The sequence below is a fragment of the Neomonachus schauinslandi genome, chromosome 10 (genome assembly GCF_002201575.2).
Source record: "Neomonachus schauinslandi chromosome 10, ASM220157v2, whole genome shotgun sequence".
NCBI lineage: Eukaryota > Metazoa > Chordata > Mammalia > Carnivora > Phocidae > Neomonachus > Neomonachus schauinslandi.
Genome location: NC_058412.1, coordinates 52,486,278 through 52,509,618, shown reverse-complemented (window position 1 = coordinate 52,509,618; position 23,341 = coordinate 52,486,278). Strand labels below are relative to the sequence as shown.

Genomic DNA, 23,341 nt, shown 5'->3' with positions numbered 1-23,341 from the left:
TACACAAGTAGAATTCTGTGCTCCCCTTGCAGCAATAGCTATTAGAAAATCTTAACCTCATCAAGGAATTCAAACACAGAAAAAAGAAAAAACATGAATTTACTTAAATAATTATGCTAAATATCTTACCTTCACCATTGAAAGGCAAAAACTCTAGAAAGAGGACTTCACCAAAACACAAACACACTGCCCTATAACCCCCAAGATTTGGCCAAAAAGCCCCGTAAAGAAATTACTACTCACAACATGTTGGATGTCAAACTAATATTCTACTCTATTTTAATCTAAATTGTTAATTTCCATTTCTGACGTAAACCAGCTGAAGGCACCTTGATATCACTTTACTTATTTGTATCTTCTTCATTCCTAAATATATTTCAGGGGTAGAACACAGACAATAGAGAAATATACCTAGGAAATAATACTATATTCGATGCAATCCTTCACTAGCATCAGTGTAAAGCATACAGCTTTCTTTCTCTAAGCCTAGCTCAGCATATACATTTATCGTCAAATGATTAGTCAAAAGACTTGCAAATCTTCCAAACTACAAAGAACTTCCAACTGGCAGGATGGTACTAGTTTTATGCAAAAAGGCAGTAAAAAGTTAAAATTCACTGCAGGAAATTTTTCCTTGGGACAAAAAGTAGAGAATTCTACATGTATCAGTACTGATTTATTTTATTTTATTTTTTTTTTTTTAAAGATTTTATTTATTTATTTGAGAGAGAGAGAATGAGAGACAGAGAGCATGAGAGGGAGGAAGGTCAGAGGGAGAAGCAGACTCCCCGCCGAGCAGGGAGCCCGATGCGGGACTCGATCCCGGGACTCCAGGATCATGACCTGAGCCGAAGGCAGTTGCTTAACCAACTGAGCCACCCAGGCGCCCTATCAGTACTGATTTAATCTCAGACATATGACAGCAACTTTGTGTGGTGATTTCAAAGAACAAGTCATTAAAAAAAACACATGAAACAAAAAACTACAGATACAAGGAAATAAAAATCAGTTTTAGAAGATGGAAAAACTAGGAGTAGGACACCCCACCTGGAGGTCCCCCATCTTCACAAGAAAACATATGTTGTCAGTTGTCCAAAGCAGCTAAAATTTAAAGTTTCTGCTATGAAATTGTGCAAATACTTGCTGTTAAGAGTGGAGAAAACCAATGTACTACCATACTCGAGCTTCCTACATTAACTCGACCTCCAGATAACAAGCAACAGGTCTGAGACACTCAGGTTAACCTAACTTACATAGAAATCCCACCAAGAAAAGCTTTCAGTTTTTAAGTTCTACAGTTTGATTTAAAAACAAAACACAAATTTAAAAACAAATCACAGCATCTTCTCTTTATATGTAAACTTAACAAAACCTTAATTAAATGTCCAATCATTAGCATACATTGCCATTGGCTTTAGATATTCCAAATTAAATGTACTATACTTTCTTTGGGCTGAATGAATAGAAGCATGGTAAAACAGAGGCCAATTATTCTAAAAACACACAATTCTCCCAGACTGAAGTGAAGGGCCCAGAAATCCAACACCCAGCATCCTTTAAAGAAAATGAGAGCTAAATCTCTGTGGTAATGATTCCAATATAAATTCCATAATTTAAACTCCCCCACAAATTACTGGAAAAATATGAGGTAATTTCACAAAAATCACAAAGTGAGTGGAATAATTATAACCGATATATAAATAAGGATTTACTAAAAAAGGCTTCAAAGGGTGAATTTTAAATCAAGGTGTTAAATACAAAAGGTGTCTTGTGTTGCTCAATCGCCCAGAGTTGCAGACGCTCCTCACTCTACAGTTACAGATTTGGCAAGATTCCGGGGAAAATCAACCTGCAAAAGAAGCAATATTTGAAAGACTGTATAGATTGGGGGGAGAGGAGCAGTGACTCTAAGCAAATTACTTTTGCGTATAAAACCAGAAAACAACATGTTCCTCAACCATCTTAATTACAGACTACAGAAAACTAACATTACAAATAGAGTCAAGGGACGCCTGGGTGGCTCAGTCAGTTAAGCAGCTGCCTTCGGCCCGGGTCATGATCCCAGGGTCCTGGGATCAAGTCCCACATCGGGCTCCTTGCTAAGCAGGGAGCCTCCTTCTCCCTCTCTCCCCCTCTGCTTGTGCTGTCAAATAAATAAAATCTTTAAAAAAAAAAAGAAAGAAGAAAATAGAGTCAAGGGGCACCGGGGTGGCTCAGTCGTTGAGCGTCTGCCTTTGGCTCAGGTCATGATCCCAGGGTCCTGGGATCGAGCCCCGCATCGGGCTCCCTGCTTGGTGGGAAGCCTGCTTCTCCCTCCCCCACTCCCACTGCTTGTGTTCCCTCTCTCGCTGTGTCTCTGTCAAATAAATAAATAAAATCTTTAAAAAAAAAAAAAAAGAAAGAAAATAGAGTCAAATAATGTATCTTAAGAATCTTGAAATGAGGGAAAAGCATTCTAAAGGAGCCAGTTCAGCACAGGAAGTGCTTCTCTGGTCCTCTATAAAAGGGGCAGCCCACTTGGAGGGTCACGGGCCTCAGGCAGCTAATGTAAGACTGGCCAACAGCTTCCACACATCTTTCTGGCAGTGGCCCACCCTGGTGCTACAGCAGCCGAGACCCCCAACAGTAGTGGCTCCTTGTAATTCCTACCCTGGCGGATGACACAGGGGCCTCCCTCCCCTGCCTTTCCCCAGGCCTTCTTCTAATGGCTGTGTAAGCCCAATTCCCCACATTAAATCCTTTACTAGAAATGCCAGTCGGTAGTGACTTATGATTTGTGTGTAAGAGCAGGACGTTGGGCTGTCATGATGACCGGGAGACTGGGAATGCTAAGTCCTGCAATGTGCGGGGGCATCCCAAACAAAGAACTGCCAGCCACCCGGAAGGAAACAGAAAACACATGGAGACTCCCCAAGGAGGTAAATCTCCAATCATAGAGGTAGGCTCCAAGGTTCCTTCAGGTTCAGCGGGTAAGAAAAGGTTATGACGTAACCTACACACTGGGCCGTGCAAATGTAACAGGTGACAGATAAATATCTGAAGGATTTCTCAAATGCTATTGCTAAAAATTTAGAAGGAAAACTAAGAGTGAACCAGGTAAAACGTGAACTCAAGATTTCTCCAGGGGCCCATCACTTACATCATAGCCTCTCAGCACAGCAAGGTGGAAAGCCAGCAGCTGTAAGGGGATCACGCTGAGAATGCCTTGCAAGCAGTCCACTGAGTGGGGTACCTTGATTGTTCTGTTTGTGTTCTTAATGGTCTCGGTATCTTCCTTATCACAAATCACCACTGGGCGTCCCTGGGAAAGAAACACACACACACACACACACAAAATCACTGGTAAGCAAAGGCAGAGCTGTTGCACATGAACGTGCAAATTCTGCACTGCACATATACACGTGGCCTCCCTGACTCACAACCCTAGGGATAACTCAGATTGAGCTCACTTGCAGCCAAGGAAACGGAAACTTTGTGGGATTCTGTAATTTGTTTAAACTCACACAACTGAGAAATACCGAGCTCAGTTACCAGTTACCTTCAGGGCTTTATAGAAAAGCAAATGATCTGAAGAAAACACAGTTAAGCATAACACCTGTAATATTAACGTAAAACCCAGTTTCTCCTGAAATATACTTTTAAGAATATTAACTTAAAAGGGAGCAGCATACACTAAGAGAGAGGAGAGGATCTGGAGACTAGGACCTCAGTTTTGGTCTTGGTTCTGCTTATTATGAGATCTAGGAGCTGGGTCCTGTCAAAACTCTTGAGTATCTCAGATTCTTCACACGTAAACCTCAACATGTTTTGTAAGCCTCCCACTAGGCACTGGTCTATCACTTTAAATGTCATGAAATTCAAATAAGCTTTAGTGACCCAACTCTTAGATAATTCCCAGCGCCCTCCCAGCAGCCCCTACTTACCTGCCTGGCAACCACCTGCTGAAGAGCATTCTGACATTTGGCGTAAGTGTGATCTCTCATGATAATCATGATGACAGGCATCAACTTATCCACCAAAGCCAGAGGGCCATGTTTCAGTTCACCAGCAAGGATGCCTTCAGAGTGCATGTAAGTGATTTCTTTGATTTTCTAACAGGAAAGAACTAGATTAGTCTTCAGTCTGTTATTCAAAAACCCATTCTTACGTAAATATTACATAAAACATCTGCTGTCCAGGGACGCGTGGGTGGCTCAGTTGGTTAAGCATCTGCCTTTGGCTCAGGTCATGATCCCAGGGTCCTGGGATCGAGCCCCAAGTCGGGCTCCTTGCTCACCAGGGAGACTGCTTCTCCCTCACTCCCTGATTGTGCTCTCTCCCACTATCTCTCTCTGTGTCAAATAAATAAAATCTTAAAAAAAAAAATCTGTTGTCTGAAGTCACTATTTATCCAAAAGTATAAAAGGACCTCTGACCTGTAAATATAGGTTAATAGATTATTTCTGAACTATAAACAAGTAACTGGAAGTTTGTTCATTAATTAGAAATTTTAAAACCACAAAAACTTTGTGAAGATTTTAGGTGATCATGAATATATTCCTATTACTCTGTAACTGTTCTTTTACTTGCCTCATGTTTACTTCAATGAAATCCCACACCTAGAGAATTTAATCTTTTATTTATTAACATTTGGAGAACAAATTAACCCAAGTAACTTGCTAAACCCAAATCATGGTGGTAAAATGTACTTTTCTTGATATTCACTTTTGAATATTGTGTGACCCTTTCTCAAGATAACAAATCAGAGTGCATAAATACAGAGACATTTTCAAAAGTCCCACCTATTTCACTGGATCTAAAAGTATGACTGTGTGCCAGGTCCTTAAGTCCACAGACATAATTATAAGTGAGAAGACTTACCAGTGCCCCTTCAAGACAAGTAGCATAATGATAGCCACGTCCCATTATCAAGACTGACTTCTGATGATAAAGTTCTGTTGCCAGTTTCTGAATTTCATCATCCATGCTCAGTACTTCCTTAATCAAATCTGTTAAGAAGTAATATTAACAAAGTCTATGAAAAAAGGGCAATAAACTGAACTGATATAATAACAATGATATATTGGCAGCAACCAACAAAAGACCAATGTTTCTATTCTGTAATATCAGTAAAGGATTTTTAAACACATAGGTGCCAAAGAAGAAAGATCTTTTTGACTAAGTAGCTAAAAGCCACAGCTTCAAGGACAAGAAGAGACTTCACCCATTAGCCACTCCCTTAGACAACAAAAATCTACTGTGTGAGATCTTCGTACCAGGCAGCCGCTTCAATCCAAGCATGATCTCTTTGCGTCTCTCTTGCATGGAGATCCTGTCATCACACATCATGAGGGCAAACATGACAAGGGATACAAACTGGCTGGTGTAAGCCTGGAACACCACAGAAAAGCAGAACTAGTTGCAGTTGCATTTTAAGAACTTGGAATTTTTAATTAAAAAAAAGATGAAAATAAAGAATTCCCTCCCATTGGTTTTATAAATATATATTGTCCATTTAAAAAAAACAGTGTTAGCTGACAGCAAACTGAACCAGTACTTGGGAAATCTATCACTATTCTCCTTTTCTGAATTTGAACAAATGACTTAACTTTTATTTCCAAATACAAAAGTTCCTTATAATCTGGATGCTTACCAAATCCCTAACACCCTCAGAAAGGAACAGAAACATGCGAAGGAAGGTGAGCAGAGTGTAAATCTGCACATGCATAACCAGATTAGGTTTTTCATATAAGTCAAAAGCAAAGCATTGAAGGACTTTCCCTAAGGTACTTATACTGGCTTTGCTGGTTGTTGTTGTTTTTTTTTTTTGATTGTTCTTTGATTTTTTTTTCACCTTTGCCTATCGCTTTTTCCTCACTCCCACCTTTTTTTTTTCCAGTTCAGCTCAAAAAAAATTTTTTAACCTTAATTGTAGAAAAGTGGGTAGAAATAAGAATCATCATCATTCTTAGGAATAATTAATTTTAACAACATGGTATTAATAGCATTTGTGAATACCGCCTCCTAATCTTTACTGCCTTTCTTCTTTCTTTAAATGGTTAGAAAATTAATTGGTAAGTATAATTTTATAACTTGCTCTTATTCTTAATTTAATTGCAAGCACTTTCCCAAGGAAGAGTGCCTTCTTTCTTGTTTACTAGTGTTTGATATGCAGTTTTGAAACCAGAGTAGTTTTTCATCTCTTTAGGTGTCAGATGGCCCATCTGTTAAAGGTACATTTACAAGATTCTGATGAGAATTAAATGAGACCAACGTAAAGCATTCAGCATAATGCCTGACACACAGGCTCAAAACAAACTTTTACTGATAAAAGCTTGAACTAAGAGACATTTATTTTCCTAGGATAGAGAACTGTGAATGTTTTAAAACATGCAGTCAACTACCAAGACTATTTTCATTCCCATTAGCTGTATGAGAATGTGAGAGATGTTTTGCCACATTCTTTGCAATACTGAAAATTATCTTTTTAATAAATTTATACCATTTGTCTGCTAGACAATGGTCTCTCACTACTACTTTATCATACATATCATATCTTAAATCTGAAAAGACTGTTTTCATGTTCATCAGCCATTTATGTTTTCTCTTTTAAGAACTGACTATATGTTCTTGTTTCTGGACTTGGAGTTTTTGGGTTTGTTTGTTTGTTCTTAGTTGGTGTTAGGAAGGTCTTTACTGTTATGTTTCAAATACTTTTTCCCAGTTTGGGTTAAACCTTTTATAATGGTGTTTATTAAATTAAAAGTTTTATTTTTTTAACTTTTAAGTAGTATTTTTAAGCTTAATCCTTCCATCCTAACATCAGTTAAGTATTATTAAATTTTCTTAATTCTATTGTTTTCATTGTCTCTTTTTGATTTTTTTTTAGTCCATCTGAAATTGATTTTAGTGCAAGGTGTTAACTTGTGTTTTTATTCTTATAAATAGCCAATTTTCCCTCCATTTCGCCCACCCTTTCTCTATTGGCTTGTGCCATTTCCTATAGTCTCAGTCCTCTGATACCCTAGAGTCACGTTGCAGAACTGATTCTGTCCCACAGATCTGCCATTTCTTTACAAAACAATCTTCCCATCCAGAAGTATGGTATTTCTATCAATTTGTGGTAAAAACCTAAAAGTCTATAAAGTTATATAGTTTTCATCTATTCAACAAGTGTTTATGGAGCATCTTATACAGTGCTTGGTAAAGTTATTTTTAAGCATTTTTATAGCTATTGAAAATAGAATCCGCCTCCAAACACACACCCCCATATTTCTTCTAAGTAGCCACTGTCAGTTTATAGAGAAAATATTTGTATATATTTTATATAAAACACTTTATACGAATTCTTCCTCATTCTAAGAAATCTTTAAGACTTGCTATTTTTAAGCTCTACAGGAGTCCATCATATCAATTGCAAATAAGGAGAATCTTATTTCATTTACTCTTCTCTATTATTAGTCTCCTTCTGCTTTATTGGGTTTCCTTTTACCTTTTTTTTTTTTTTAAAGATTTATTTATGTGAGAGAGAGCATGCACGCACAGGGCGGGACAGGGGCAGGGAGAGAGAGAGAGCGAATCTCAAGCAGACTGACTCCCTGCTGAGCACAGAGCCCAAAGCAGGGCTCCATCTCAGGAAGCTGAGATCATGACCTGAGCTGAGATCAAGAGACAGACGCTCAACTGACTGAGTCACCCAGGCACCCCTGTACTAAGTCTTTTTTACAGTAGTTCTGATACCTTTTTAATTCACCAGCTACTTAAAGAAACTAAATTTTACATTTCAGGCATATGTTTTCTTATTTATATTTTTATTATTGAATTATCAGCACTATTGTGGTGTGGCCAGCTGCAGTATTATGTATAATTTTAACATAGGAAATTTATTCTGGGTTTTCTTGTAGATTATAGGCTGAATTTCTATTACTCTTCTCTGGATAAGGAATCACTTCATAAGTGACTATTTTCCTGTCATAATAGGAGGATAATGAGCCTTCTGTATAATGAAATCACAATCTGCTAATGCTCCTGACCTTCCCAGTAGTTAAATGAGACTCCCTACTTCTTCTTGCTGAGCCTCACAGTGGTCAGCTGCTCATACATTTCTCCACAGCTACCTGTCCCTGTGCTATGATGTGATCTACCAGAAGATTGGGATTTTTTCTCCATAGCACCAGTGTGGATTTGCAGTCTCTTGCCTTCAGGCTAATGAGCACATCTGTATTCTAAATTGCAATCCCTTCCAGTCTACCTTTTCCTACTGACGCTTACTTTTCAATAAACCAATTAATCACAAAACATATGATCAGGACAGGGGGAGAGACCCAATATCTGGGACCCCTGGCATACCTAAACTCTTTCCAACTCAAACCAATCAGATGAGTTCCAGTTCCTCGAGCCCACGACTAAAAATATTACTCTACAGAGTAATGTTTCCTTATTTGGACTTAAGACATCTCAACACTGATTTTTAAGTATAAATATTAAATAGCTTTAACGGATACATTTTTCCATTGCATTTCCATTACAGCTTAATTTCCAATTTCATGGTTTTCATTTCACCAATATATACCAGAAAACCAATTATGAGAAAAGTAAGTTACACCTCACACTTAGAATTTACTGAGGTTTGAAAGAATTTACCAGGAAAATGTTGACTCTGAACTTTTAAACTTGGTTTTACTTTATATTCAGCCAAAAGCTTATATCAGTTTATTTTTAAAAATCAACATAAGTCAGTACTGTGGTTAAATTTTAAACACCTGCAATAACATAAAAAACTGCTACATCTGCACACTTATGCCCATCAATTCTTACAGAAATATCAAACTGTCTATGGTCTGATATTATGAGAAACTTAGTAATCTCTCTAACCCTGAGTTTTTCAGGTGAAGTTCGGGATTTATAAACAAGATTATAGAATTCTTAGGCTAGGTCCATCACAGGGCCAGGGATTAGGACCAATGATGAACTTCTTTGATCACCTATTAACATATAAACTTATATTTGCCATTCAGAAACGCTCTATGACTAAACATTGCAAAACTTTTGTAACTCCAAGCCCAGAATGTCTAAGGCAGTTGAAGAAAACAAAATTACTTTGGAGTCCAAGAAAAATTAAAGTAAGACTAAACTGCCATACTTACTAAAATTTTTAAGGGAGCTATTTTTTTAAAGACATTAATTAAAATATGTGCTATGAAAAGATGTTTTTTTTTCTTATACAAGATGTAACCAAAAAAAAAAAAAAAAGATGTAACCATTGGGGGAAACTGGGTAAGAAGTACATGGACTTCTCTACTATCTTTGCAATTTCCTATAAACCCTATAGTTATTTCAAAATAAAAAGATTTTTAAAAAAGGACCTGCAAGAAAGAGAGCTACTGCTAGAAATAACATGAAAAAAAAACTCAAAAATATCAACGGTGAAACCCTTGTTTCACCATATGTTAAACAGAAGGAGCCAGACACAAAAGACCTGTATTATACAATCCAATTTATAAGAAATTTCTGGAAGATGACATAGTGTAGCAAGAGAAAGCAATTGTAGCTGCCTCGGGCTGAGGCTGAGAGGTAGGAGTGGGGGTTGACTGTAAAAAGGCAAAAAGGAACTTTTTTCAAGTGAGTTAGTCTTTTTTTTTTTTTTTAAGATTTTATTTATTTATTTGACAGAGAGAGACACAGCGAGAGAGGGAACACAAGCAGGGGCAGTGGGAGAGGGAGAAGCAGGCTTCCCGTGGAGCAGGGAGCCCGATGCGGGGCTCGATCCCAGGACCCTGGGATCATGACCTGAGCCGAAGGCAGACGCTTAACGACTGAGCCACCCAGGCGCCCCAAGTGAGTTAGTCTTCTAAAACAGGACTGTGGTGACAGTTACACAGCCAAATTTACTAAAACTATACACTGAATATTGGTGAATGTTACGGTGGTGAAATTTATACCTCAACAGAACTGAAAAAAATGGTAGAATCTAGGTGATGGGTATATGGGTGTTAATATGAAATTCCTTTAACTTCGCTGTGTGTTTGAAAATAATCATAATAAAATGTTGAGAAGTGACGCCTGGGTGGTTCATATGGTTAAGCATCTGCTTCCCTCCGCTCAGCTCACGATCTCAGGGTCCTGGGATCAAGCCCCACTTTGCGCTCCCTGCTCAGTGGGAAGCCTGCTTCTCCCTCTCCCTCTGCTCCCAGCTCCCCCTTGTGCTCTCTCTAATAAATAAAAAATCTTAAAAATAAATTTAATAAAATGTTGAGAAAATTGAAGTTTTTGTGAACAATAGAATTAGAAATCAAAAAAACTGTAATTCCCCTGGCAGCTCACAGTTCAAGCAAGATTTCTGGAAGGCAGCTATGCTCACCACTATACCACCAACACAGACTCAAGAAAGATTTTTAAAAAGGTAAGTCAAGAGCACCCATTCAGTGGTATGACCCCATATCCCACATATACTATGGTGAAGGCCTTGTTTCACCATGTGTTGTGAATAAAGGGGCCTTGGAATTCCAATCCCTGATCAAAGCTGTCTGGATACTGTTCCAAAAATCCATAAGCTGCTGCTGAGGGCAGCTGGTTATTTATTCAGGCACAGAATGGAAACCCAAGCACAAACATCTTACATGTTTTAATTACCACATGGAGAAAATTTAGGTTTCAGCTTTCTGTAAATTACAGGGTTAGCAACATCAAAGTAACCAAGAAACAAAAAACCTCAGAGTTTTTACATAAGAATCACAAATTAAAAAAAAAAAATTCTGAAGAGGAAAAAAATTCAAATGTGGTTCTGTACATGTTAACATCATCTTCCACACACCCTTAATTAGAATCAAATCCACCAGTACCTACGCATCCTATTAGACCATCAGCAGTAAATATTATGCTTAAGCAGAAAACCAGAAATGTTGAAATCATAAAGAGTAATACAACTGTGGAAAGAGAACATCTTTTGTATTTTAAGATTCTTATTTTTATTACTAATACTAAATTTATGGATATTCCAATTTCAAAGAGCCAAATAGTCTCAATAGGCCTTAAAAAAAAAAGGTGCTTTAAGTCTCCACAGGTACAGTGGAGAAACAGATATTGTCATATAATACTCATTTTAATTTTTTTAAATCGGCAAATTTTATACCAAAAAGTGTACACCCCCTTACAAACTTTCACAGGTAATATGTATATTTTGGTATATTTATTAGAAGCTATGAGTAGGTAAATTAAAATGTCAAAAATGATTAGAATTAAGCTGGAGGTTTCTAATCTGTTATTTTTTCTAATTCCCTACTATACTTAATAAAAGAAGGACATCAGACTTACCATGTACCCCGCTGCACCAGCAAGAGGAATATAAGTGATGAATGGAAACAGGCAGCATGTATGTTATATACACTTGTCCCTTTTAACCTCTTAAGATGGGAGTGAGGGACGGAAAAATAAGTGTTTTATCTACTATTGACCGTTAAACCTTACAATAATTACAATGATTGGTAAACTACAGGAGTTCTATAAGTGCTAACAAATGAACTATATGGTATGGATTAGTGTGTTTCCACCAGTACTATGATTAGATAACCAAGAGAACTAAGTCAGGAACTTACCTTCGTGCTGGCCACACCAATCTCGGGCCCAGCATTAATATGAACACCACAGTCTGTCTCCCTCGATATGGAGCTGCCCACGGTGTTCGTGATCCCCACAGTTAAAGCTCCTCTCTCCTTACAGTACCGAAGACCCATCAGGGTGTCTGCTGTCTCACCTATGTAAAAAGGAAGACAAAAGTAACACACAGAGCAGTCAGCAGACACTGTTTCTTAGATGCAAAAACAAAAAAGTTTCACTTTCACTTTCAACAGTATTATTTTGGTTTTTGGTTTTTTGTTTTTTTTTTTTAAGATTTTTTACTTATTTATTTGCCAGAGAGCGTGAAAGAGAGAGAGAGCAGAAGCAGGGGCAACGGCAGGCAGAGGGAGAAGCAGGTTCCCCATTGAGCAAGGAGCCCAGTGTGGGACTTAATCCCAGGACCCTGGGATCATGACCTGAGCCAAAGGCAGATGCTTCATCAACTGAGTCACCCAGGCGTCCCAACAGTATCATTTGTTTTAAGTAAAATTTAAAACATACACTAGGGGTGCCTGGGTGGCTCAGGTGGTTGAGCGTCCAACTCTTGTTCGGCTCAGATCATGATCTCAGGGTCCTGAGATCGAGCCCCACATCAGGCTCCATGCTCAGCGGGCAGTCTGCTTGAGATTCTCTCTCTCCCCTCTCTGCACCACCCACGCTGCCCCACAGCTCGCATGCACGCTTTCTCTAAAATAAATAAGTCTAAAACAACAACAAAAAACATGCACTTTAATAAATTTGTAAAACTTTGAATAGTAAGTTCCTACTTTTTAGGATCTCCTTTCTTTCTTTGTCTTTGAAAACTCAGCTCCTTGAATATAAAATGTGTTAATTTTACTAATTCACAGAGAATTACATAATATCAATATAAATTACTGTATTTGTCAGGTCATCTGCAATACCTGTTTATCGTTAAATATCAGTTTTTGCCAAGATATGCTATAACTGAATGACTTCCTTTTCCTTCAAGTCTTTAAAATTAGCATACCTGACTGACTAATGAAAAAGCAAACATCATCTCGAAAAACTGGCGTGTTTCTATCCAGGAAATCACTGGCAAGCTCCACCATAACAGGCAACTCAGTCAGCTCTTCAAGAACTTGACGTGTCTGCAGAGAAAAGATGATTCGGTCATATCACCTGACTTCAAATACTCTTTATTCTCACTGGACTATTTAGATTCAGTGTACACTTTTTATTTTTTCTGATTACAAAAATGACACACATGCATTGTTAGAAAATATAAACAATACTATTAAAGCATTAAAAATAATCAAAATCCCACCAGCCAGGATATAAGCACTGTTAGCATTTTAGTACAAGTCTCTTTGGATAGTTATCAATGCATGTATTCTTAAAAGCAATACACCTACACAAATAAACTGTCTTGAGAAGTAGAAAAAGCACTGTTCTGAGTTAGCTTGTATATTATCTTTAACTTCCCAATTTCTAATCTTGAAATGACAATTCATATAATACCAAGTCACTGAGAGATTTAAAATGAGATAACCACAGGTATATAAACACCCCGTGAAAAATTAAACACTTCAAAAGTACTATGTATTCGGGAGCCTGGGTGGCTCAATCATGAAGCATCTGCCTTCGGCTCAGGTCATGATCTCAGGGTCCTGGGATCGAGCCCCGCATCGGGCCCCCTGCTCCGCGGGAAGCCTGCTTCTCCCTCTCCCACTCCCCCTGCTTGTGTTCCCTCTCTTGCTGTGTCTCTGTCAAATAAATAAATAAAATCTTTTTTAAAAAAATACTATGTATTCATAAATTAGTACTGTTTCCAAAAAAAGTCAACACACTTTAGAACTCTTGTTTAAGAAAGCTCACTATTTCTAAATTTTGTAGGATGGAGGATGAAGTAGGGGGTAGTATGCTTCTATTCAAACAGCACCTTAGCATTTTTTTTTTTTTTACTAATTTCCATTCTAATTCAATTTCTTTTACTCTAAATTCCTTTTACTCTAAAATTAAACAATAGAAAAAAATAAATTTTAGACAGCAAAAATTTTAGGCCCTACAGATGCATACATTTCGTTGTAGTGGAGATCACAAGCTTCTTTAGGCAAAGGGCCCCACTCATCTCTTGCCCCATCACTGCATTCCTCCTTCACCAGACTGAAGAACATATAGGTTTCCTTACTTCATATCCCTTTAACTTTCTTGTCCACAAAAGTAAACTAAATGGTTTTTTTCTATAACTTTGGTTTGGCACTTTTTAACAACGTTATAACATCACCTACAGAAAGTCTTCAAAGATAAAATCTTATTTTTAACTAATCTTTTCCATTGCTGTATTTTACTTAACTAATTATACATAAATAAGTTACCCTAAAATGCTGGATGTTTTTCCTCAAACAAAAATCAAACTCTACCCCCTCATTTACAATATAAATGTTACACTGAAATTATATTCTTCAAAATAAAAAGAGAAAGATACCAATCTAGCAACTTACCAGATATTTTAAAATATACCCCACAAAAGTCATCTCAAGGTATCTGTGCTAATAAATGTCTTTTTCTTTCAGTGGAAGCAACTCTTTATAAATACACAGCATGACATATTTGCATCTTAAAAGAATATACTGTTAAAAATTCTATTGTATGTCACTGTAAAAACCGAGAGACAAATAACATTTTGAAAAGCAAACTATACTTAGAATGATTTTAGTTGATTGTTATTCTTCAGGATACATATATTAAAAAAGCATTTATGCATATGTGTCATTCACTTTGGACTCCACCAAAAAAAACACACAAAAAAAACAAAAACCAGCTAGAATAGAACTGACGACACTATTTTGTATGATAAACCCCAAAGGGACTTCTAATGTTTGTTAACTATAGTAGTCTCAGCATCTACCAAAAAACAAAACAAAACAAACCTTACATTTTCTCAAATTTCGTAATTGGAGAATTCTAACATAGCATATACTTTCTGCCCTAAAATTCAGGTTTACCATTAGATGAAACATTTAATCATTTTTTAAATTTCTGAATAGAGGGCTCACTCTGTAACAACAGATCTAAGCTACCAGGGAACTGGCCAATCCCTTCATTTACACTCATGTCTTTATTTTTTTTCCCCATGTTTGAAACAAGCACTTTCTTCTTCTTTTTTTTTTTTTTAAGATTTTATTTATTTATTTGACAGAGCGAGAGAGCACAAGCAGGGGGAGCAGCAGAGGGAGAGGGAGAAGCAGGCTTCCAGCTGAGCAGGGAGCCCAATGCGGGATCATGACCTGAGCAGAAGGCAGATGCTTAACTAAGACTGAGCCACCCAGGCACTCTGAAACAAGCACTTTCTTAGAACTCTCCCCTTCAATACTGCCTAGACTTTCCTTTTTAGACCATGTGATCTGAGAAGTGGGTGGGTTAGAGAACTGAGATGTAAGGGCTGGACAACCACCCAGTTTCCATCACTAGTTACATGACTGGCTCCCACAAGTGCAGATCATAGATATTTTTGCCCCCAAATCACTACGTCATAAACTTTGGAATCAACTCTAGAAGTAGAAACTGAATGTGTAAGGGTCTTCTGTACTTACGGGAGTTGACCACAACAGCATTATAAATGGTGTCTTGATAAGAAAACTATATCTGGATTCTGATTTATTGGACTAAAAGACCATTATACTCCTAAGCTTCTGCACTGAAAACCAACATACATCTTTGATACAGAATATCAGCTTCCCAAAAATTAATTCAAAATGGATTAAAGACTTAAATGTAAGGCCTGAAACCAGGGACTTCCCAGAAAAAAACATAGGAACAAAGTTCTTGACATGGGTCTTGGTGATGATTTCTTGGATATGACACCTAAAGCATAAGCAACAAAATAAAAAATAAAAAGGTGGGATTACATCAAACCACGGCAAAAGAAATCAACAAAGTGAAAAGTCACAATACAGAACAGGAAAAAATACTTGCAAACCATGTATCTGGTAAGGAACTAATATCCAAAACATATAAAGAACTCATACAACTCACCTGAAAAAAAAAACCCAATTAAAAAATGGGCAAAAGACCTGAATATACATTTCCCCAAAGAAGATATACAAACAGCCAACAGGTACATGAAAAGATGCTCAACATCACTAGTCATTAGGGAAATGCAAATTAAAACCACAATGCGATATGTCCTCATGTCTGTTAGCATAGCCATCATCAAAAAGACAAGAGATTAACAAACGCTGGTGTAGATGTAGAGAAAAGGGAATGCCTGTGCACTCTTGGTGGGAATGTAAATTGGTGCAGCCACCATGAAAAACACTATGGAGGATCCTCAAAAGATTAAAAATAGAATTACCATATGATCCGGCAATTCCATTTCTGGAAGTATATCCAAAGGTAAAGAAAACACTAACTTGGAAAGGTATCTGCACCCTCATGTTCATTGCAACATTATTCACAAAAGCCAAGACACAAAAACAACTTAAGTGTCCCTAATTGCTGAATGGAGATAAAGAAGCTATGGTGTGTACACACACACACACACACACACACACACACACACACACACACACAGAGAGAGAGAGAGGAATATTATTCAGCCATGAAAAATGAGGAAATCCTACCATTTATGACAACACGGATGGATCTGTGGGCGTTTTACTAAGTGAAATAAGTATCACAGACAAAAACATATACTGTATGATTCCCTTATATGTGGAATCTAAAAAACCATACAAAACAAAAACAGACTCATAGAAAAAGGGATCAGACCTGTGGTTACTAGAGGTAGGGGTGGGGGGAGGGGAATTGGAGGAAGGTGGTAAAAGGTACAAACTTCCAGTTATAAGATAAACAAGCACTAGAGGTGTAATGTACGACATGAAGATTATAGCGAACACTGCTGCAGGATATATAGGAAAGCTGTTAAGATGGTAAATCCTAAGAATTCTCACCACAGAGAAAAATTTCTTTCCTTTATTCTATTGTTTTTCCTGTACCTCTATGAGAAGATGGATGTTAACTGAACCTATTGTGGCCATCATTTCACAATGTATCTAAGTTGAACCATCAAGCTATAGGTCTTAAACTTAGACAATGATGTCAATTATTTCTCAGTAAAACTAGAAAAAAATCTGAATAATTTTTTTTTAATTTAGCTTCCAAAAATATAAAGAACAAAGTCTGACAAGAAGCAGACTTCCTTCATTTGCAGAAATGTGCCTACCAAGTAAAATCCTGTTGAGGTTCATACACGTTACCAGCCATCTGTCTGAGCCAAGAAAATAATGATAACCAAACCTAATGACTGCTCCTACAGAAAAACTTTCCCAATCTTTGCCTTCCATGAAGTCACTGCAGGTCTATCTGTATATCTAAAGATCTTTCTAAAGCAAATCTTCCATTGATAAATAATTCCAAGCAGCTATATTAACATTTCTGCCCCAACCTTCCTGATTTTTGTCTTAGCAACATAACAAGGTAACATCATGTTTTAAGAAAGCATATTTTACATGGTGTGTTACAGACACCTTCTGATACCCAACATCAAACAGTTAAAATCTTAAGAAGCCACTTACTGCTACACCAGCATGGTAACTTGTCCCACAGGCAATAAGAATCAAACGCCGACACCTCTGGATCTCCTTAATGTGATCCTTCAAACCGCCCAAATTCACTGAAATAAAAGTTTGTGAAAATAATTATTTAGGAAAGAACCACAGGAAATAAGTAATCACTTTTCGTGAGTGTCCACTGCCAATCTGGAAAACAACACTACCATTTTAAAGATTTATACATGGTTTTGAAAACTAAATTAAACTGTCCAACCCAAACTTGTAACTAACCGTACTCACCCCCTTGCAGGCCCACACACCTACAGTTTTTATCTCACTCTACCTTGTCTGGTCATTTTTCCATTCCTCTCTTTAGATTACAATTTATCTCAATGGCAAAACCACAGGGGCACAGACGAGAGAACACTAGGTGCTAACGGCTGGAGGCGGGGAAGGGACTGACCACAAAGGGGAACAGGGTGTATGGAAGGCAATGGAACTGTGCTTCATCTTGGCTGCTGTGGAGGTTAGGGTTATGATCACGTGGTGGAGGTTTGTCAAAACTTATAGAATTATACATCAACAACAGTGAATTTTATTATACCTGATTATATCTCTTTAAGCTACCGGGGAAAAAATGGACTTAGTTACATTCATTTCCCACATGAACAGTGTTCCCCCTACCCCCAGAACAGTGCTCTGAACACAAGAAAAACCCCCTCTCCTTTCAGTCTTTCCCATCTCAGTAAATGCCACCCCCAGGAACCAGATGGCAGTGCCCTCAACTGCTCCTATCCCTCTCTACAACCACCCCAAAGGTCCTGTGAGCGCGCCTTCCAAGGGGGACTCTAACGCCATCATGTAGTCCAACATCTCCGCCCCGGATCAGAGCAACACTCTCCTAACTACTCTCTCTTCTATCCCCGCCTCTTAGAGCCTGTCCTCCACACACAGCCTGAACAAAATCATCTTTTAGAATGATTCTTTAAAAACATTAAATGAGGGGTGCCTGGGTGGCTCAGTCATGAAGCGTCTGCCTTCGGCTCAGGTCATGATCCCAGGGTCCTGGGATCGAGCCCCGCATCGGGCTCCCCGCTCCGTGGGAAGCCTGCTTCTCCCTCTCTCACTCCCCCTGCTTGTGTTCCCTCTCTCCCTGTGCCTCTGTCAAAACATAAATAAAAATCTTAAAAAAATAAATAAATAAAAATAAAAACATTAAATGATCTCAAAACCTTCCAATGAGTCTGTCCTCTTTCTGTCCCTATGGCTATTTATGGGTTCTTCTAAGGGCATCTTGTGTAAAAATACTTCAACACAAGGCTTGTTTTCTACCTGTGAGAAATTTTCATTCAACATCCATTTACTAATATTTCCTGAGCACCCACCAAGTGAATATACTTCCAAGGCACTGTGCAGCTTGTCTGAGAAGACAGACATGCACGCCCCAGGGCAGCATCCTCCTGCCTCTGACACACCCTCCGTCTGTCTATTCTGCCCCTGCTGTCTCCCCACACTTTTTTCTACCTTCATTGGTCATAATATAAAACCAAAGCATATGTTTTGCTTTTTATTTTTCTGAGTAACTTTATGGTCTCCCTTTTAAATTTCAATACTAAGAGGGCATATTAGATCTATTTTTTAAAAAATCAGCAAGGTAAAAAATAAAACAACCACAAAAAGCTTCAGCAGCTTCCCAAATAACTTAGAATAAAATCTAAACTCCTTATTATGTCTTCAAGTGCCCACATGCCCTGTCTCCTGGTTAACTCTGACCTTATCTCCTAGTACCGTCCCTCCCACCCAAGCACTGCAGCCAGACTAGCCTTCTTGCTGTTCTTCCCTTGACCAAGCGCACCCCTGCCTATAGTATTCTTCCACAGACCTTGGCATGTACTGCAAAGGTCTGGGAAGAAAGCAAACAATATTAAGAGGCTGGGTTAAAGTCATGCAATGGCAAATCAGTCTGCAGATGACTCAGTATAAAAGGAGACAATCGGAAAGACGTGTATTTCAGATGATGACCAAGAATGACAGGAAGTAAGATGGTGAGATTAGCTGGGTGACAACTATTTCCCTAAACACCAGCAAATTCCCTACTAGCTGAAGGAGGTTTGAGGTAGTTCTGAATGGAGTCATCCAAGGTCTGAATGGATGATGCTTTCGAGAAAAGCCTAATTTGATAAGGTGGGCCACAGCTACTAGAAGCAGCAAGAGGGTGCCCGGGTGGCTCAGTCAGTTAATCGTCTGCCTTTGGCTCAGGTCATGATCCCAGGGTCCTGGGATCGAGCGCCACATCGGGCTCCCTGCTCAGTGGGGAGTCTGCTTCTCCCTCTCCCTCTCTCCCTCCCCAACTTTCTCCCTAATAAATAAAAAAAATATTTAAAAAAAAAAACAAAAATAGAAGCAGCAAGAGCGCCCAGAGGACAGGAGCAGGGATGGAGCATGTTCAGGAACACTGCTGAATACCAGAGGCTAGTCTGGCTCCACAAAGGATCAGTAATGTGACCTCTGGCAAGATGATCAAACTGACAGAGCGTCAATTTCCTTAACAATAAAAAAAGATAACAGCTATCCTGTTTGCATTACAGAACGTTTATGAAGGAGAAGGAGATAACATCGATAAAAGTGCTTTTTAAAATTCTGAATTTCTGAAAGTTTATCTGTCTTCCCTTGTGAAATAAATCCTTTTCCAGATCTTTCTTCCATAAATACCATAGGTGGCCCTTACTGCTGCTCTCCCAGTTCTTCCGGCTCAACCGCCTTTAACAGCCCCCTCTCCCCACATCCGCAGATACACGTCCTGCTTCTCTTCTCCCCTTCCCCATCGCTTCAGCCCAGACAGGACAACATCCTAAGTGGCAATTGCATCTCAAGCTTCCCAAAGAGAGGACCAGGTCTCACTACTCTTGGAATTTACAGTGCCCAGAACAATCCCTGCTACATAGCAAGTGCCCACTAAAGGTTTTCTGAAGTGAAAAGAAGTTAAATGTTTTTAATGATACACTGGAGGACATGCCCCCCTCCAGGAAAATCATGCTAATACTCCTTTGACAATTTTCAATTGTGACTTTCTAGCCAGTTTTTACATTTTTTATAAGCACCTTATTAAGATATGTCATACACCATAAATTCACCCTTTTGAAGTGTATGATCAGTGGTTTTCAGTATATTCAGAGTTGTGCAACCATCACCACTATCTAATTTTAGACCATGTCATCACCTGTCCCAAACCCCACAGCCATTAGCATCACTCTCCACCCCCGTCCCCTCAGCCTCTGGCAACCATTAGTTATTATCTCCCCTTTTTTATTGCGGTAAAATACTACGTAGCATGAATTTAACTTTTTTTTTTTTTATTCTTATGTTAATCCCCATACATTACATCATTAGTTTTAGATGAAGTGTTCCATGATTCATTGTTTGTGCATAACACCCAGTGCTCCATGCAGAATGTGCCCTCCTCAATACCCATCACCAGGCTAACCCAACCTCCCACCTACCTCCCCTCTAGAACCCTGTTTGTTTTTCAGAGTCCATCGTCTCTCATAGTTCGTCTACCCCTCCGATTTCCCCCGCTTCATTCTTCCCCTCCCGCTACCTTCTTCTTCTTCTTTTTTTTTTTTTCTTAACATATATTGCATTATTTGTTTCAGAGGTACAGATCTGAGATTCAACAGCACTACTGGGTATTTACCCCAAAGATACAAAGGTAGGGATCCGAAGGGGTACGTGCACCCCGATGTTTATAGCAGCAATGTCCACAATAGCCAAACTGTGGAAAGAGCCAAGATGTCCATCAACAGATGAATGGATAAAGAAGATGTGGTATATATATACAATGGAATATTATGCAGCCATCAAAAGGAATGAGATCTTGCCATTTGCAACGACGTGGATGGAACTGGAGGGTATTATGTTGAGTGAAATAAGTCAAACAGAGAAAGACATGTATCATATGATCTCACTGATATGAGGAATTCTTAATCTCAGGAAACAAACGGAGGGTTGCTGGAGTGGGGGGTGGGGTGGGAAGGATGGGGTGACTGGGTGAATTTAACATTTTAACAATTTTTGAGTGTACAGCTCCATGGCATTAGGCACATTCACACTGGTGTGCAACCATCACTACCATCTGTCCCCAGAACTGTTTTTCATCTTCCCAAACTGAAACCCTACACTCATTAAATGACTCCCTCTTCGTCCCCTCTCCCTGCCCCTGGCAACCACTCATCGATCTTCTGTCTCTATGTCTCTGACGACTCTAGGTGCACCTCACTTCAGTGGAATAATATACGGGAAGGCTTGTAAGAGGGCACCGCTGGCGGCTGGCAGCCACCGTTTTCTGTGAGGCTATCAAGGACACTGAGCTTTCAGGCTGCTGAGGCCAAACCCCGCAGGAGGCTCCGAAATAATAATGTGAATTTAATTACCAGTATAGTCATCAAAGTTGACTCTTCCTCTCATCGTGTTCACAACGGACTCTGGCTGCTCAAAAATTTCCTTCTGCATAAATGAACTGAAGTTACCTGAAGTAACATAAATTATATCATTAATTTATGTAATTAAGAAATCTGTACCAACTAAAGTCTACCTTTTGTGACATAATCTCAGTAAATGAAACAAGAGCTCATGCAATAGAGTACAATATTCATATATGACATTTTGCCCTATGTGAAGAAAAATGAGGAAAACGCGCTTTCTTAACTTCATACCTAAAATATGCCGTTAGAACAAAACAGAGGAGGGGTACAGACTTAAGTCTGAGTCAGATCTAGGTTCAAATTATGGTTCTATCCTTGAACACCTAAACGGCTCTAGGGAAATTCCTTCATCTGTAAAATAAGAACAGCAACTATTTCACAGCACTGTAGTGTGTTAATATAGGAGAGACCTGACATGTAGCAGTTATGCAATAAATGTTAGCTTTTAGCCCACCTCGACCCCATCAGAAAGGAGAATAAAAATCATGACCGCAAATAATCTTAACAGTTAACAACAGCAAACACTATGTAGGCCTAAGTGTGTCAGGCACTGTTCTGAAGGCTCTATACATCAATTAGCTCTCTTCATCCTCAAAACAACCTTAATGAGGCAGGTCCTATTATCCCCATTTACTTATATATGAGAAAACTGAAGCACAGAAAGAATAAGAGAGGAATAAAGAACAGAACACAAACTATGCTTATAAAGTATCTTAAAAATATCAACTACTATTTAAATAATCAATCTCTTTTTTAACGTTAGAAACAACAAACCACGAATTAGTTTGAAGAACTACTTTAAGACCAGCACGTAATTTTTCCAAAGAATCATCCCTTTTCCTGGGGTTCTCCCCTCACTAATCGTGTGGAAGATTTCAGTCAACACTGTGTCACCAGATTCCTACACTACCACAGCAAGTAGAAGGTCTCCTTTCCATTAAGAACACCAAGCTACCACATGACAAAAACTTTCACCCTTCATGATCTGCTGGAGTTCCATCTGGAGGGTCTGCACAGCTCGTCCAGGGTGGTCTCCTGCAGTTCGTTTAATCCGATGGATAGAAAGACGGCCGTCCACCACCGCTGCAACATCGTCATCTTCAAGAAAGATGACACGATTGGTATGTTCTATGACGGCACTATAAAATGTTCAAGAAGATATTACAATCAATAATCAAGGATGATTATTATAAATAAAACTATCATTAGGACACACGGACCAAGTTTAAATACAAACTTGGGGCACCTGGGTGCTCAGTCAGTTGAGCATGTGACTCTTGATTTCGGCTCAGGTCATGATTCAGGGTCGTCCCGCGCTCAGCGGGGATTCTGCTTGAGATTCTCTCCCTCTCTCTCTCAAATAAATAAATAAATCTTTAAAAATAATATAAAATAAAAAATACAAATCTATCATCCTGCAGTATCTCTGATAACTTTCTGGTTACCAAAGCCATTCCCTACAGGGCAGTGGGCAGTGACTGTGGACAGTGAACAAAAGAATCTCTGTGCAGCACCCTAAACCAAATTAGACTCGAACAAATCAGAAACCGTGGCTATTTCCTCCTCATTCTATCCCGAAAATCCTTCAATTTTAACTCCTATTAAATATTTCTCAAAGCCTCTATGTCCACGACCACAAGCCAATTCAAGCTACCATCAGCTCTTGGCTGAACTACTGCAGCAACCTGCTAACTTATCCAACCACAGTCCCCCCTCTATCCATTCTCTGTTTCTGCCAAAATGAGTACCAAC

The 23,341-nt window shown here is 38.7% G+C and overlaps 1 protein-coding gene across 1 annotated transcript in view; it reads right to left on the bottom strand.

The window, feature by feature from the left end:
- Window positions 1-1,654: 1,654 nt before the first annotated feature.
- GFPT1 (glutamine--fructose-6-phosphate transaminase 1) overlaps window positions 1,655-23,341 on the bottom strand; it is a 52,785-nt gene continuing 31,098 nt past the window's right edge. Inside the window, exons 12-21 of the mRNA XM_021699122.1 lie at window positions 22,565-22,728; window positions 21,539-21,634; window positions 17,133-17,230; window positions 12,584-12,704; window positions 11,574-11,731; window positions 5,256-5,370; window positions 4,861-4,988; window positions 3,924-4,091; window positions 3,140-3,301; window positions 1,655-1,849 (exon numbers count right to left, since the gene is read on the bottom strand). Coding sequence (XP_021554797.1) covers window positions 1,805-1,849; window positions 3,140-3,301; window positions 3,924-4,091; window positions 4,861-4,988; window positions 5,256-5,370; window positions 11,574-11,731; window positions 12,584-12,704; window positions 17,133-17,230; window positions 21,539-21,634; window positions 22,565-22,728 — 1,255 coding nt within the window. The 3' untranslated portion in view covers window positions 1,655-1,804. The remainder of the gene's footprint in view (window positions 1,850-3,139; window positions 3,302-3,923; window positions 4,092-4,860; window positions 4,989-5,255; window positions 5,371-11,573; window positions 11,732-12,583; window positions 12,705-17,132; window positions 17,231-21,538; window positions 21,635-22,564; window positions 22,729-23,341) is intronic.